The sequence below is a fragment of the Alligator mississippiensis genome, chromosome 5 (assembly GCF_030867095.1).
Source record: "Alligator mississippiensis isolate rAllMis1 chromosome 5, rAllMis1, whole genome shotgun sequence".
In the NCBI taxonomy this organism is placed as follows: domain Eukaryota; kingdom Metazoa; phylum Chordata; order Crocodylia; family Alligatoridae; genus Alligator; species Alligator mississippiensis.
The window spans coordinates 75,446,915-75,463,995 of record NC_081828.1 but is presented as its reverse complement, the minus strand read 5'-3'; the positions used below and the strand labels follow the sequence as shown (position 1 = coordinate 75,463,995).

Here is a 17,081-nt window from a genome sequence, read left to right as displayed (position 1 = left end):
GTTTTTATCTCAGACCAGCACAGCTCCCAAGTACACCCTTGCATCTATTTGTACATGCTTGTATGTTTGTATATGTGTCTGGTGTATGCCTGCATTTTTGTGTAGACATGTATCTGTGTGTGGGTTTATGGGCTGATAAATCAGAGTGTGTACACCTGTTTGTGAGCATTTATGTTTGTGTTCCTGCATTTGGATGTCTGTGCTTACACCTGTGTTTTGTGTGCATGTGTAGGTCTGTATACATATGTCTGACTCTGTACATGTTTGCATCTGTTTGTGCAGCTTAATGTTTTGTGCATCTGCTAGGACCTGTGCCTGTGCATGTAGCTGTCTATGTGTGCCTTTTGCCTATGGATGATTGTGTCTTTGTGGAACTGTATTTGCGTGTATACGTTAGTGCTTGCACTGGGGGAGGGGTTATCTATGTAGGCTTGTGGATGTTTGTATGCTTATCAATCATTGTGTGTATTCCTATGTCTATGATTATTTGCTCTTGGCAGAGCCCCTACATTTCTGTGCATGTGCTTGATCTCGTGCTTATGTATGTGAGCTTCTGTCTGTGTGTGTGCTTGTGTGTCTCTGTGGCTGTCTGCAAGGACCTTTGTGAACTTTACATTTGAAAGTGTATGTGCCTGTGTGCATGTGTAAAAGTGTATGTGCTATGTGTGCCCATAAAAAGCTGACATAAGGGATTCTCAAAGGTGAAACTTGTCCTTAATTCTCCCTTCTCTCCTTCAGATCTCAAAGCTGCCATTGAAGAAATCCTGCCTAGTCTACAGGAAAAAGGGATTCGGGTCTATTACCTGAGTGCTGAGTCCCCTACCCAGGGTGTGGAAGCCCTCCAAGGGCAGATAGAGTCTGCCTCAGCAGAACCGCTGCCTGTTGACCTGCGAGCCAAGGTGACTGAGAAATCCACATCAGTATACATTTACACGTCAGGCACCACAGGTGAGGAAAAATGTGTGGCAAGAATATTCCACATCTGAATATGTGTGCACAGCTAAGAGCTAAGGGTTTGGGAGGTGGAACTTATGAGTGGCTTCACAGGAAGAGAACTACCCTCTTAGAGCACAATGGCTCACCTGGGTGACAGGCCCTTGATCTATGCTATAGCTAATCAGGAAATGCTTTTCTCCATATGGACATTCTCAATGAAAACAAGAACAATTCATTTTTATTTTAAATTGCCAAAATATTCCCTCAACAATTTAAGTATTTGTATGCTTTACATATTTCAGTGGTCATAGTTGAATATTTCAGTATTATCATGGCATCTCAAGGGCTCTATAGTTTGGTATAATGGGCTTCCAGTTTTATCTATATACTCCCTTTCTCTCCGCCCTTTATGGGAGGCCTTGGCTGTGTTGTATCATGGGAAATATAGGCCAACTGGGGAGCTTATCTGATACAGCAGGATTTTCAAGTGTATGGCCCACAGACTGGATCTGGCCCACAGAACTGCTCTATCTGGCTTGCCAGGCTACCAGTAAGCCACTGGAAGTTGGGGGGCATTGCTGGGAGGGGAGTGGTACAGAATCCGGGGCCCTTGGGCCCCAGTGGAGGTGGTGATCAGAGGTTGGAGGGCAAATGAAAGCAGATACAGCCCAGCTTGCCCTCTAGCCACTTCCCCCATTGCTACTACTGTGACTCTAGCTCCTCAGATGCTGGCCTTGCCTTGTGGCAGGAGCCACATCTGTGCCATGGTTCCCCATGCTGCAGTTGGAGCTGCCACTGATGTGTGCCCTGGGGTGGATCTGGCCCATAAGAAGTCCCTTGGTCTGGATCCAACCCAGGGCACAAGTTGAGTTTGAAACCTCTCCTGTAAAGGAAAAAAACAGAGGCAAATGAACTGCAGCTCCCAATAGGCATCACACTGGTGGTTCATGTCCCGAATGTCAGAGGGTGCCAACCTGAAGCCAGTGTATGTGCATGCCTGGATGCCCTTGTCATCCAGTATTGTCATCCAGTGGCACCTCCAACTGCTGTCAGGGCCCCGTTAGTTGGGGTATGCTACATCCACCTATTGGGTTAGTCCCAGAGAACCAAGGATCAGGAGTTCAGAGATTTGATGTTGCATAAATTCTATGAGTCTCCCAATCTAAGAAGATCAGCCTTTTCTCAACCTTATAAGTTTGGTGAGTCTTTATTTGACATTGCAACAAAAGGAAATAGTCCATATATATTCAAGAGATCTTCGGAAAAGGACCAGGTCCCATGCTAGAGGGAACCCCCCCCCCCCCCCCCCCCCCCCCCCCCAGTACATACCAGTGTGACCTGGGGAAAAATTCTTTCCTGATCCCAAATTTGGTGATCAGTCTGATCCTAAGCAGAAAAGCAAGACCCTCTAGCCCAGGGGTAAGCAACCCCTGGCACATATGCCCGAGCAAGGCACACAAAGGGATTTTTCTTGGTACTTGTGCCTTGGGGTAGACAGCAGGGGAGCTGCAAGGGGCCTGATCTTTGTTGTGGCAGCGCAGCCTCAACCCCTTCCCCACCATCTGCCTTGAGGTGCATGTGCATGTGCCGCTGGCAATGAGTCAAACCAGGGCTCTGTGGACCCCGGTGCAGCTGTTTGTAGCCTCCATGCTGCCTGCTGTGAGCTGCCTGGGCTCCATGATGGGCATCAGGGGCCTGCCCCAGAGCATGGGTCAGCTGTGGCAGGCAGCCAGGAGAATGCAGTCAGCTGCACCAGGGTCCGCGGAGCTACGGCCCAGCTCATTGCTGGTGGTGGGTGAACACTTGCCTCAGGGTGGATGGTGGGGAAGGGGCCAGGGCTGCACTGCCACAACAAGGATTGGGCCCCTTGCAGTTCCCCCAATATCTTACAAGTCAGGGTTGCGGGTGTTTTTGTCACTCTCCCCAAAAATGTTACTGACCCCTGCTCTAGCCAAGACCCTCTCTGTTTCTGGTACTGACAGGAGCATCAGTGCGCCCCCTTAGTTGTGGCCAGCGTTCCAGTGCTTCAGAAGAAGGCACACGTTCCTTCCCCTCCCCACTTCCCTGAAGCCAGTGGCAGTCCAGAGAAGAAAAAAATTCCATTCCTGGTGACAAATGGTGACCAGCAAAGATTACCTTACACCTTTTTCCTTATGCACCTTACCCTGGGGGGCCACAATTACATTGTATCATATCACATCACACACACTGACTCTTGAGCTGGAACTCTTTTTCCTCTCATGCCTTGCTTTCCGTCTTATCCAGTTCAGTTTTAATGTGATGTGGGTTCTTTGCCCCCAACACCTTGCTTGGAAGATCATCCCAAAACTCTACTTCTTTGATTGTGAGAAATGTATTTTGAATTTACAATCTAAATGTCGTCTTTTTCAAACTAAAAAGCATTTCAATTTCTCTAATACCATATTTTCTCATGTACAACATGCATCTTTCCCCCAAAAAATCAACCCCCCAAATTTGGGGTACACGTATTAATCAAAGAAGGTATTTTTCCCCCCTGAGATAGATGCACTCTACTTTGATCCCTGTTCTATAATGCAGCAGCTCTAGTAGCTGAGGGGGTCAATGGCCATTGTGCGTCACTTTACAGGTGTTAAAAACCATCTCTTACAGTCTTGATTTTCTACTAATGAAGATAACCTTGCTTAGGAGAATTTTGCTGTCTGCTAGGGCTTCTGGTCTCTTCTTTTGTTTCACAGCTTTTTAGCTCTTTTCAAGTGCAGAGGTCTGCCTATGGACACTATTCTTCAGCAGTAGCTAGCGTTTCAGTTAAGCAGGAAAGGGAGGGTGAGTCAGCTGAAGATTTGGCTTTGTCCCTGCTCTCCGCAGCTATAATTTGGGGGGAGGAGGGGATTTCATAACACCTTTCAAAAACAAGGTATATATTATATTGGGGGGGGGTGTTATATGAAAGAAAAGATGGCATCCACCTCATCTGTGATCATATTTCCCATCAGTCTCTGTTTTGCTGAACTAAATAAACCAAGCATCTTTAATCTTCTCTCATAAGAAAAGGCCTCCATCCCTTCCCCATCTGTGTTTACTCAATTCCAAGATGAGGTATTTTTCTCCATTTAATATGGGTAAAAAGCCCCTCATCTTGGAATCAAGCATCAGGACACAGGCAGGGGTGGGGGGGAGGGGTGCTGCTATACGGTCAGGGCCAGGGCTGGTGCCAAGCACCTTTCTGCTGGGGAGCTGTGCTAGGGCTGCGCTCAAGGTGGGTGGTGGTGGTGCTGGGAGGGGTTCAGCCACCACAAAATTTGCCATAGGCCCCCCCCCCAAATTCTGCCTTCCCAGAACCACTGCCATCGCCTGCCCTGAGCACAGCTCCAGTCCAACCCCCCCACCCCACCAGAAAGAGCCCAGCACAGCCCCTGGCCCCAGCCCGCAGTGGCAGCCTACCCTTGCTCCGTGCACAAATTCAGGGAGGCCCTGCCTCTGCCCCAGCTCCACTCCCTCCCTCACCACCGGGGCCTTGATCTGCCCCCACTCTGCACTTCCCCCCTACAGACTTCCTGGCTGGATTCTGCTCTCCAAGCTGCTGGGCTGCATATCGGCAATTGGATTGGTATTGGCCAATGTGGCTCGTTAATAATCAGCCATCGGTATCGGCCCCAAAAATATTGGTGTGCCCGTAATAGGAAGACTTCAGTGCTAGGTTTCCTAAGGCCCACTGGCCAGGCATCTAGGACATGGGCAGGAAATTATTTCAGGTGGAGGGCTGCTTAACAAGGTTTGGTGAGCTTTTGAGGGCCGTGTGGGTAGCTCCGCCCATTGACAGTTGTCCCACCCCCTGGTTGCCATCTTGGGAGTCGAAGTCCCACCCCTGACCCCTGACCTTTGCCACTGGAAGTCCCTCTCTTTGCCCTCTCCCCCGAAACTCTCCTTTGGGTGGGTTGCCATCTTAGAACCAAAAAAACCCAGATCATACACTAAAAGTCAAACACCTACTATAACATATTTTAATTTTTATTACAAAAAATATTTTTGTCATGATTTTGTGTTTGCATAGTGTATATAGAGGTGATTGCATAATAACTCAAAAACAAATTTTTAGTCTTGTATGTTGTATGTGGGGGTGGCTGGGGGTGTGAGTATATGATGGGGTGTGGGTGTGTGTATGTATGGTGGTGTGGGGGAGGTGTATGGTGTGGTGTGGGGGGGGTGTATGGTGGGGTGTAGGGGGTTAGGGTGCATGTGTACTCAGGAGGTGTATGGGCCAACCAGAGATGACGCTCTGCTAGACTTTGTCCTGGCCAAAGGAGGTGACCTGGTGATTGACTTAAATATAGAGGGAAGTCTGAGCAACAGCGACCGTGAAACCATCATGTTCACTGTCCACCGTAAGGCAGACAAATCTGATAGCAGGATTGAAGTCTTGGACTTCAAAAATGTCAATTTCAGCAAATGTAGATCACTAGTAAGGGAAGTGCTGCGGAACCAGGGACTGAAGGCAAAAGGTGTGCATGAAGAGTGGTTGTTCCTTATAAGGACACGATTCTTGAAGCACATAGGAAGTCCATTCCCGTGTGGAGAAAAGGTAACAGAAGGTCTGGGATGCCCTCTTGGCTAAACAGGGAAATCATGGTCCTCTTAAGAAAGAAGAAAGAGGCTTATAAACAATGGATGGCCCACATTTGCAGGAAACAGATTAGAAAGGCTAAAGTGGTGACCAAATTTAGATTAGCAATGGGAATTAAGGACAACAAGAAGTCCTTCTTTAGGTACATAGGGCACAGGAGGAAAACAAATGGGATTGTGGGGCCATTGCTCAGCAACTCAGGAGAGCTGGTTATTGGTACCTAGGAGAAAGCTGAACTCCTGAATGACTACTTTGCCTCGGTCTTTCACCAGACCAAGGGGAAATCAATGCCAGGTAGAGTACAGGATGAGCATGGTAGGAATAATCACCTTCCTACTATTGCCATAGAATTGTTGTACGACCAATTAAAAAAATTAGACATATACAAGTCAGTGGGACCAGATGATCTTCATCCAAGAGTGCTGAAGGAGCTGGCTGAAGTCATTGTGGAACACCTGGTGAAACTCTTCCCCAACTCATGGTGCTCTGGAGAAGTCCCTGAGAACTGGAAGAGGGCCAATGTTGTTCACATCCGCAAGAAGGGCAGGAGGGAGGACCCGGGCAATTAGGCCAGTCAGCCTAACTTCCATCCTAGGGAAAATCCTATAAAAGTTCATTAAGGAGTCTATCTGTGATACGCCTGCAGAAGGTAGGATTCTGAATTACAGCCAGCATGGCTTCGTCCGGTCAGGTCTTGCCTTACCAACCTGGTCTCCTTCTATGACCAGGTAACTCACCACCTGGACACGAGAGAGCAGGTTGACATTGTATACCTTGACTTCCAAAAGGCCTTTGATCTAGTATCCCACGATATCCTTGCGAGAAAATTGGAGGATTGTGGGCTTAACTCCGAGACAGTCAGGTGGCTGAGAAACTGGCTGCAGGATAGGACCCAGAGAGTTATAATGAACAGATCTGTGTCATCCTGGCAAGAAGTGGGCAGCAGTGTCCCGCAGGGGTCGGTGCTTGGTCCAGTACTTTTCAACATCTTTATTAATGATTTGGATGTGGGGGTGAAGAGCTAACTGGCCAAGTTCGCAGACAACACCAAGTTATGGGGAAGCATGGTTATGCTTGAAGATAGGCTACAGATACAGGCGGGAAGATTGGAATCTGATTAAGTTCAACGTCGAGAAATGTAAAGTGCTTCACCTCGGGATGAGCAACCCCCAACACATCTACAGCCTGGGCAGCACCAAACTGATTAGCACCATGAATAAAAGGGACCTGGGGGTAATAATAGGCCACAGTCTGAATACGAGCTGGCAGTGTGATGCTGTAGCTGATAGGGCAAATAATACTCTGGCATGCATCAGCTGATGCATCTCCAACAAAACCAAGGAAGCGATTCTTCCACTCTACTCAGCACTGGAGAGACCGCAGCTAGAGTACTGCATCCAGTTCTGGGCATCACACTTTAATAAGGACGTGGAAAGCTTGAGAGAGTCCAAAGAAGAGCCACCCTTATGATCAGACTCTTACATGGCAAGCCAAAGGAGGAAAGGCTGAGGGATCTGGGACTCTTCAGCCTGAAAAACAGAAGGCAGAGAGGGGACCTGGTAGCAACTTACCACTACAGTAGGGGAGTACATCAAGGGCTCAGTGAGCAAATGTTCACCAGGGCACCTGAGGGGAAAATTAGGAGTAATGACCACAAACTCCTAAAAGATTCAGAAAAAACATTTGGAAAAACTCAACATTAGGAAAAACTTCATCACAGTCAGGGTGTCCAGACTGTGGAATAAGCTCCCTCCAGAGGTGGTGAAATCACCTACCCTGGAAATCTTCAAGAGGAGACTAGACAGTTGCCTTGCTGGGGTCACCTGACCCCCAGTTATCTTTCCTGCTTGGTGCAGGGGGCTGGACCCAATGATCTTCCAAGGTTCCTTCTGGCCTTACAATCTATGAATCTATGAGGGGGGGTGTGTATGGTGGGTGGATGGGGTTGTGAGGGGTTTGGCTGTGTGTGTGGGGAGGCATAGGGTATGTTGGGGGGGTATATGTATATGTGTATAGGTGGGTGACATTTGTGGGGTGTGAGGGTGGGTAGGGGGGCTGTGGGGACCCCCCACACACACTTCCCCCCATGGTGCAGTAGCAGGTGGGGGTGTTCAGGGTGTTCGTGCCCACCATAGGTACTGGTACCAAGTGGCATGTGGCTCCAGCCAGTGCTGCATGTTGCGGTGAGGGGCGCAGCCCCTGCCACTCCATCTCTATCCCAGCACTCCCTGCCATGCATGTACAGCCCCTGCACTCATGCAGCTCAGGAGGGAAGCCCCATGTGCTGGAGCCTGCTGCCTTCCCCAGCCCCTACCCCACGTGAGTGTGGGGGCTGCTCATGCACAGCAGGGAATGCCAACAATAGAGATGGCCCAGCAGGGACTGCGCTCCTCGCCACAATGGGCAGCGCCAGCTGGAGCCAAGCACCGCTGGGCACCAGTGCATGAATGTGTGGCCTACATGCCCCTGCCTGTTGCTGCTGCCACTGCTGCTGCCACCACTGCCTGCCAGGGCTGCATACCATGGTGGGAGTAGAGGGAGTGTGGGGAGGACTCCCCCCACAACACGTTACCCATCCAAGCTCTGCTCAGCCCTTTCCCCTCCAAGGTGTGGGCTCTGAGCTAGCCCCAGCCCCATGCTCCGTGCTCCCACCAGGTGCAGCTTCCCTCTGCACCCACCGCTTCCCTACCTGGTGCCGGGAGCAAGCAGGACACCAGGGAAGCCGAGAAGTCCCTGGCAGCTGCAGCAGTAACTGCCCCACCCAGAAGTTGCTGTTGGCCAGGCCAGGCCCGTTCATCCACAAGGATGGGAGCGAGGTGCAATTGGGTATGTTGGGGGCATGTGCCCCCAGTCATATGAGTTGTGAAACCATGTCCTCTTGCAGCTTGCTCACTGACAGAGGTTACAAATAATTTACAAAATTCTGTCTTCAAAGACGCACAAAATAGTTAACTAATTATATTAAACCACAGATAGCCCCATTTATCTTATACCACCTGGGGAAGATGGAGGGAAGGGTGGGTGGGAGGTCCAAGGGATCGGGGGGCAGGGGGGGAAGCATAAATTGGGCAGGCATGAGTGGGGGAAGTGGGGGGAACAGGCAACAAGGAGAAAGTTGCTTGACCCTCCCCCACTCCCTGCCTCCCTACAACCTCTTCACTGCCTGCCTCCCCACTGATTAGAGGTCAAGAGAGCAGGCCTTATGAAGAGAGGCTGAGAGGCATGGGACTCTTCAGCCTGGAGAAGCAAAGGCTCAGGGGTGACTTGGTGGCAGCCTATAAGTACATAAGGGATGTGCATCAGGACCTGGGCAAACATCTATTCACCAGGGCACCCCAAGGGAAGACAAGCTCTAACAGTCACAAACTGCTGGAAGACCATTTTAGACTGAACATAAGGAAAAACTTCTTTTCTGTCTGAGTCTCCAGAGTCTGGAATAGACTCCCCCCAGAAGTGGCGCAAGCACCTACTCTGGATACCTTTAAGAAACACTTGGATGCTTAACTTGCTGGGGTGATCTGACCCCACTGACTTCCTGCCCCTTGGGCAGGAGGCTGGACCCGATGATCTCACAATGTCCCTTCCAGCCCTAATGTCTATGAAATCTATAATCTGGCATCTTTCCAAAAGGTCCCGGTGCATCCCTTAAAAAAAAAGTTACATTTTGGGGGGAAGAAAGAAAAATCATCTCTTTGACCTTTCCCAAAACCTTAAGGCTGTCCCTTGTTCTTCTTGATTGCTTTTCTCCTGTATTCTCTTCTTATCTCTACCTATATATAAATAAATATCTGCCAGAGTCAGAAGCTATGTACAAACGTGGGTTGCTGTCCTCATAGAATAAATTATGTTTTGTGGGGTCTGTGGTGGATTGGGGGCTGGGGGAAAGGAGTGTTGCCAGGAGGATAAGGAGACTAGGGGGACAGACGGGGTCTGAGGGGGTGTTGAAGTATCACTTCAGACTGAAGGAAAAACTTCTTTGCAAGTCAAGTACCGAGGGTTTGGAATAGGCTCCCCCCAGAAGTGGTATAGTCACCCACTGTGGTCCTCTTCAAAAAGCATCTTGATGCCCACCTTGCTGGCGTCATCTGACCACAGCAGTCTTTTCTGCCCAAGTGCAGGGGGGCTGGACCCAATGATCTGTAAGGTCCCTTCCAGCCCCTAGCATCTATGAAACTATGCCTGCCCCTCCTTACTGCCTCCCCCACTGTCTGTGCCCTCTGCCACTGCTTTCTCTTCTGCTTGTGGGGTGTGTGCAAATTTAATATAAGCCTCTAATAATTAGATTCTTCACATGGAAAATGATAACACATGTATACATTTTCTGTGTATACAAGTTAATTATTGAGGGTCATCTTAAATTCAGGATTGTCTTGGATTCAGGTAAATGTACTAGTTTTCTTGAACACTGTTTCTAGAGCTGTGCACAGTGTTCTAAATGGGATCTCTCTCATGTCTCGTACAGAAGAATTAGCACCTCCTTGCCTGTTCAACAGGTACTCCATCTACTACTCCATTGAATTGTGTTAATCTTTTTCACAACTGTTTCTCATTGTTGGCTCGTGATCACCCTGTGATCAACCAGTAATGCCTAGGCATGGGCAAATTAGGATGTTGAAAAGCAAGGGATGCAGATGGTACTGTGCATCACTGCATATAACATATTTTTCTCTAATTAAAAATAAACTAGAAGCTTTACTAATATGTAAAGAGGCCTAGGGCTATATTCATAGTTTCATAGTTGGTAGGGTTGGAAGGGACATGAGCAGATCATCAAGTCCGACCCCCTGCCATGGCAGGAAAGAGTACTGGGGTCAAATGACCCTGGCAAGTTGTTCATCCAGCCTCCTTTTAAAGACCCCCAGGGTAGGAGCCAGCACCACTTCTCTTGGAAGTTGGTTACAGATCCTAGCCACCCTGATAGTGAAGTAGCGTGGAAGTATTATTCAGCTTAAGATTGAAGCAAAACTAAATATAACTTTTTTGGAATGTGTACTGATTTGCTATATTATATGTTGAGTATAAAAACACAGCAAACTAGGCAAATAATAAAGTCATTAGAATTAAATGTAAATCCCTTATTCAGATTCATAAGACAAAATCTAACCTTCCTGACCATCTTGACAGCATATACAATGTTTCACTAACAGTTATTACCACAACTGAGTTAATGTTCACTATGGCTAGTTCATTGAGATGCTTTTCACCTATTGTTGAATGAAGCCAAGTTTAAAGTCTCTGACAAGGGTTTTTCATGATGCTGTTTATTAGACCAGCTGTATAGTTTGGGTAGCTGTTGGACAAGGTGACTTGACAAGGAGGAAGGGCACTTGATGTTCCAAAATTTGGCCAAGCCCTCTTCCAACCTTGGAGCCCTAATGGATAGAGCCCAGGGTCATTTGACTGACAGGGACAGATGCTAGGTTGCGCATACATGGTGTATGAGGGGGGCGCTGAGGGAGCTGGAGGGGCAGGATGGTGGGCAGCAGAACACATGAGGCTCAGGGAGGGGAAGGAGGAAGCAGGGAGGGATCAGCTGGGTCTGGATGCTGATGTACATCCCCAAAGGATCAGCGGTAGCAGTAGAGTCTGCGCTTGCCCGCTCAGGTGCAAATTTGAGGCTGAGAGCAGGGAGGGGTTCCCCTCTATCTTTCCCTCTCTCTGAGGATTGAGAATCACTGCCTTATCCCCTTTACATTTCTTCACCTGCCCCTCCCCCAAGTTTCCCTTTCACCAACTTGCTCATTTATCTCAAACCCAGCCCAATGTTTTGCTGAGCACAGCTGCTGAGTAGAGCAGGAAAGAAAGTGGGGTATGTCTGTGGCCCTGCACCCCCTCTGGATCCATCTCTGTGCACAGGTATCAGACTTTCTCAGATACTTCTAGTTTCTCTGGCCATTTGTACACACCACAAAATTAGCCTTTAAAGTTGTTTAATGCCCTTTTGCACCACTTTACTGGTGCAGCTGTTTGCACATGTTGGCAGCATAATGCTTGTTAAATGACTTTGGGGCGCAGCAAAATAAAACATCTCCAAGGTGGTTTGGTTTGCTGTGGAGGGAAGCACCGGGACCTGTGCAGCTAAGGGGCTGTGCAGGCAGCATGTGCAGGCAGCCCAGAAGCAGCCTGTGCAGGCAGGCTTCACTGAAGGGGAAAAAAAAAAGCAACTAGTCATAGATTCATAGGTTGTAGATTCGGAAGGGACCACAAAGGATCATTGTGTCCGACCCCCTGCCCTTGGCAGGAACAAGGACCGAGGTCAGATGACCCCAACCAGGTGTCTATCAAGCCTCCTCTGGAAGACCTCCAAGTTAGGTGATAGTACTACCTCTCTTGGAAGCCCATTCCAGATTCTGGCCACCCTTACTGTAAAAAATTTCTTCCTAACATCTAGCCTGAATCTACTGTCCACTAGTTGGCACCCATTATTCTTAGTTACTCCTACGGGTGCTCTGGCAAATAGCACATCTCCAATTCCCTGTTTTCCTCCTTTGATAAGCTTATAGGTGGCTACAATGTCTCCCTTCAGATGTCTCTTGTGAAGGCTGAAGAGATCCAGATCCCTCAACCTCCCCTCGTAGGGTCTATCACAGAGGCACTAATCATGCAGGTGGTCCTCCTCTGAACCCTCTCCAGATTCTCTGTGTCCCTCTTGAAGTGCGGCGCCCAAAACTGGACACAGAACTCCAACTCCAGCCTGACCAATGACTCATAGAGGGGGAGCAACACCTCCCTCAATCTGTTGGTCATGCATCTTTTCTTTTTTTTTCTCTGGTGCTTCCCTCTGTAGCTGTGGTGCCCTCCAGAACCACCCAGGCCAGATGCCTGTGTGTGGGTGCTGCCTGGGGGGTACCGCCGCTGCTGCGGAGGGAAGCACCATTCCCCTTTCCCCGCCTCCCCCCCTCCCCCACCAGCTCAGGGACCACTTGGCTCACTGGCAGCTTGCCCTCCCCTCCTCGCTGCCAGAGAGGCAGATAAGGATCAGGCCTGACCCTTGTGTACACACCATGGAGGTTTACTTTGCCCTAAATTGAAGCGGCGCTTTTAAAGACCCACTGCTTTAATTTAGGGAGAATTAAACCAAAGTAAACCCCCGTGGCGTGTACAAACTCCCTCTGCTGTCACCTTATCACTTCAATCTATGTGCTGTGTAAGTACGTGATTTTGTACTTTATACTGTTAAATTTCATTCCATTTCTCATGCTTCATTCCACAAGATTTTCTGAACCATCCTTTATAATATGCTGCTTCTGACTGATGGATTCCTTGGATGCCTAATCCAGCTAGCCCTCTGACCTTGCCCTCTGCCTGACCCTGCTCTTGCTTGACCACCTGGATACCCAACCCAGCTCTGGCCTGACTTCCCAGATACCTGACCCAGCTAGTTTCCTGACCTCGTGCTCTGCTTGACTGTCTAGATCTATGAGACAGTTCCTCAGATAGACCTCCTGGCTTCTCCTGATCCTGAGGTGACCCCTAGACCTGCCTGCCCATGACTTGGCATAACAGGAGTGGGACCAGTGTGTAGTGTACATGGCACATGGGGCTGGACTGTCTGTGCATGCTGCATGTGGCATAGAGGGTCTATATGGGCCACATGCTGCATGTGGTGCGCCTCTGGAACAATTCTACACACTGGATTTGGTGTGGCCCCATCCAGACTGGCCCTAGATTCAGTGCGTAAGGCTGGTCCAGTGCAGGCATCACATTTGGCGAGCGCCATGGACTGACTCCCTATGCTGTGTGGAGAGCCAGGTCCAGCTTGCATGCCAGACTGGCTGTGTGTAACACGTGTGATGCATGGAGTCAGTCCAAGACCCATGTGCCGAATCATATGGCTCCATGGGCCAGATTCTGCCTTCATGCCATACATTTGACACCTCTGCACTACTAAAAGAAGGTTTTTGTAACTTTGTAAGCCTACTGGTTTCAGTTCCTTGACTGTCTGTAGATCAAAGACCTCCTAATGATAACCGTTGGCTCCTGTCCGGTGTAACAGACTCATTTTGCTTTGTCCTGGCTCTGAGTTTTCTAAACTGAATTAATTTAATCTCTGTGCTTCCCTCAAGGTCTCCCAAAAGCTGCTATTATAACACAGAGGAAGTTGTTTCTCGTGGCAAGCATATTTGGTATCTGTGGAGTCACGCCCAAGGATGTGATCTATACCACACTTCCGCTATACCACTCAGCTGCATTGCTTATTGGGATTGGAGGATGCTTGGAGGTTGGTATGTATAGAACACTGGAGCAGGTCTAAACATCAGGTGGTGCAGGGAAACTTCAGTGTAAAAGGCGGATAGATGGAAAGGTTGGGTGGATGAACAACATGCAGCAAAAGGGAGAAAAAGAATAAGAGATGAATATGAATGAATAGAGTGGAGTGCTCAGAGATGGATGGATGGGTAGATAGACACAGTCCCCTCCATTTATAGTGGGCTAGGTGGGCTAATGAATCTGTCCCTGCTAGACAAGGTGGATGGTAAAACTGGCTGGTATTGATAGGAACAGTGGGGCATGCACAAAATGGCCAATGCTTGACACAACCAAAACACTGCTTTCATCATAGGGATTTTTAGGGCTCTCTCTATTTGTCAGGTATAAATAGCTGCCTGTGTTAGCCCTGGATGTTCTAAGTAGTAAATGCTGGAGAGAGAGAGACCAGTAGATCAACTACAACAATAAAGCAAAACATGAGAGAGCCTATTTTTAATTTTCCCAAGTCAATAGCAAACAATAGCTCGTAGTAGTAGTATGTTAGCAGGAGTTTCTAAGAACCTACCTATGCTGTCCCTTCTCCCCACATATATTGTACACACATGTACATGTGCACAACCCCACCAAAAGTTATAGTTCCTGCTCCAGCTTAGGTTCTAGATGTTCCTCACACTGAGAATCAGCAGCTGGACTCTAGAACTTGTCTGGGCACAGGTAGTTCAAGCTATATAGAGTTTAGATGCTGTAGAAAAGTTTTTTTGGATTATTTTCTTTTCTTGGCTGCACAGTCAAAGATGGCCTTAGTGACTCGCTTCTCCCTTAGGGCAGGAAGATGTGGAATCTAGATACACTCTCAATACAATTTGCATACTTTGCATTATGTACACCTATCCTTGCACAGAGGTATCATATACAACATGCAGGGTTGGGAATGAATTCCTTTTTATTCAGAAATCCTAGCTCTGCACCTGTGCTCAGCCTGAAAGCAGCAACTCTGCCACAACAATCACTTCTAGTTAGAGAGAAACTCCACTGCTTTCCTCCTAGAAAGAAATTGCATTACAAGACCCACAAGAATCTAGGCATATGTCTGAAGACAAAACATTTGCTCACAAGCTAAGAACATGAAAGACTAGATATGACAGGGCTAACTGGTAACTCTAGTCATAATAATATTAATACTATCGTTACTGCATTTTTAAATTCTATGACTCAGAGGCTGCAGGTTTACTGTGTTCTTTGTTTGCTTGTTTATAAAAATCATAGCTCCTTTGCCCTCCCACCCCTTTCCCAAAAAGGCTGGGTGCAGCTTACTATAAAAACAAGATAAATTATAAAAAAAGATAAAATATTAAAATAGAACAGTATGCAATAAACAACCAACTTCCTGAACAGTGCCTCAAAACTTAATCCTCCTAAAAGCGTGCCCAAACTAAACATCTACAATCCCCTGACTACTACACACAACTCCAAATATGCTGCACAGCTATGCAGAAGAACTTCAGAGAAAATTAGAAATCATCTACTTCACCTACTCTACTCCAAAAGAGAACAACTCAGGAAGGAAATCATCATATACTACAACAACTTAAAAGACAGAAATCCATGCATGTTCCCTGACAATATACAGTGGATACAAAGAGACTACGAAAAACTTTCTACAGCATTCATCTCACATAAAAAGAAGAAATGGAACAAATTACTCCAAGAACAAGCTCCCCAGCCACAAAACAACCATCAGAGGAACAACACCAACACCTTACAACATTCCAACCTCAGACTCGATGAAACTGCAAGCAGCAACCAACCCACAAATATTATCAATCTCTCCACACACACGCTTACCAAAACTGAAAAATCTGTCCTTTCTAAAGCCTAAATTTCTGTCCAGAAAAATACCCTAATAAAATACTTCAATGTGGAGAACTAGAAGAATTCTTCCGATGCCTGCGCCTCAAAGAATATTTCCACGACCAAACTGAACCCACTCCCAACAACAACTCATCCTCTGACAACATTCAGGAAAGGATCAATGCCAAAAAGCCCCCAAAAAATCAGATTGGACACCTTGCAGTGGACAAAACCCTAACCTTGACCGCTACATTGACTGCTTCAGGGAAAGAATGAACAATGAAATAATCAGCAACACATGCCACCACCACAACCTCTTTCTATCAGAGAAAAAGGCCATAGAATCTCTAAGATCTAACCACCAAATAGTAATAAAACCAGCAGATAAAGGAGGAGCCATAGTCATCCTAAACCGTGAGGATTACATAAAGGAAGCCAAGAGACAGCTCTCTGACACCACCTACTACAAAGAACTACAAGAAGATTCCACTCCTTTTTTCACCAAAAAACTCAACAATACCATCAAATCATTTCCATCAAGACTACAAGAAAAACTACAGACCTTGATCCCCCCACTACCTAACCCGGGGACTTTTTACATGCTCCCTAAAATCCACAAACAAGGGAACCCTGGCAGACCTATCATATCCAACCATGGGACCCTAACTGAGGAAATATCAGGTTTCGTTGAATCCATCCTAAAACCGCTCGTCACCCACAGAGCAAGATTTTACAAGACACTACAGACTTTCTACAGAAACTTAAAAACATAAACCACCTTCCCAGCAACACACTCCTAGCCACCATGGATGTTACCAGCCTATATACCAACATCCCACACCAGGATGGCATCCAAGCCTTCTTTACATATCTACAGGAACAAGATTACAACTCAGAATACAGACCCAAAGATATTACTGACCGTATACACTTCATGCTCACACACAACAATTTCACTTTTAGTAATCAACACTTCCTTCAGATGATGGGAACAGCTATGGGCACTAAAATGGCTCCACATTATGCCAACCTTTTTATGAGCCACCTGGAAGAAGACTTCCTCAAGAACTGCACCATCAAACCCTTGCTATATTTAATATACATCGATGACATCTTCATCATTTGGACTGAAAACCTGCAATCTCTGATTGAGTTCCATTAGAAATTCAACAATCACCATCCCTCCATCCAACTTTCTCTAGAATACTCCAGCACCAACATCTCCTTTTTAGACACAATGATCAGTATCCAGAAGGGTAAAATACAGACCACAGTATACAAGAAACCCATAGACCAACATACATATCTGCACAGAACCAGCAATCACCCGAAACACACCAAAAAAGCTGTGATATACAGCCAAGCCCTCAGATACCACCGCATCTGTACTGAAGAGAACACCCGGGATTGCCACCTCACCAATCTTAAAAAGGCTTTCACCCAACACAGACACTCGTCCAGAGAGATAGATCACATGTTT

General features: G+C 47.4%; 1 protein-coding gene across 1 annotated transcript in view; it reads left to right on the top strand.

Moving 5' to 3' along the window:
• The window catches only part of SLC27A5 (solute carrier family 27 member 5), a 53,929-nt gene that overhangs the window by 8,423 nt on the left and 28,425 nt on the right, over positions 1 to 17,081 (top strand). The window contains exons 2-3 of the mRNA XM_006267329.4: positions 739 to 948; positions 13,606 to 13,764. Of these exons, the coding sequence (XP_006267391.1) occupies positions 739 to 948; positions 13,606 to 13,764 (369 nt within the window). The remainder of the gene's footprint in view (positions 1 to 738; positions 949 to 13,605; positions 13,765 to 17,081) is intronic.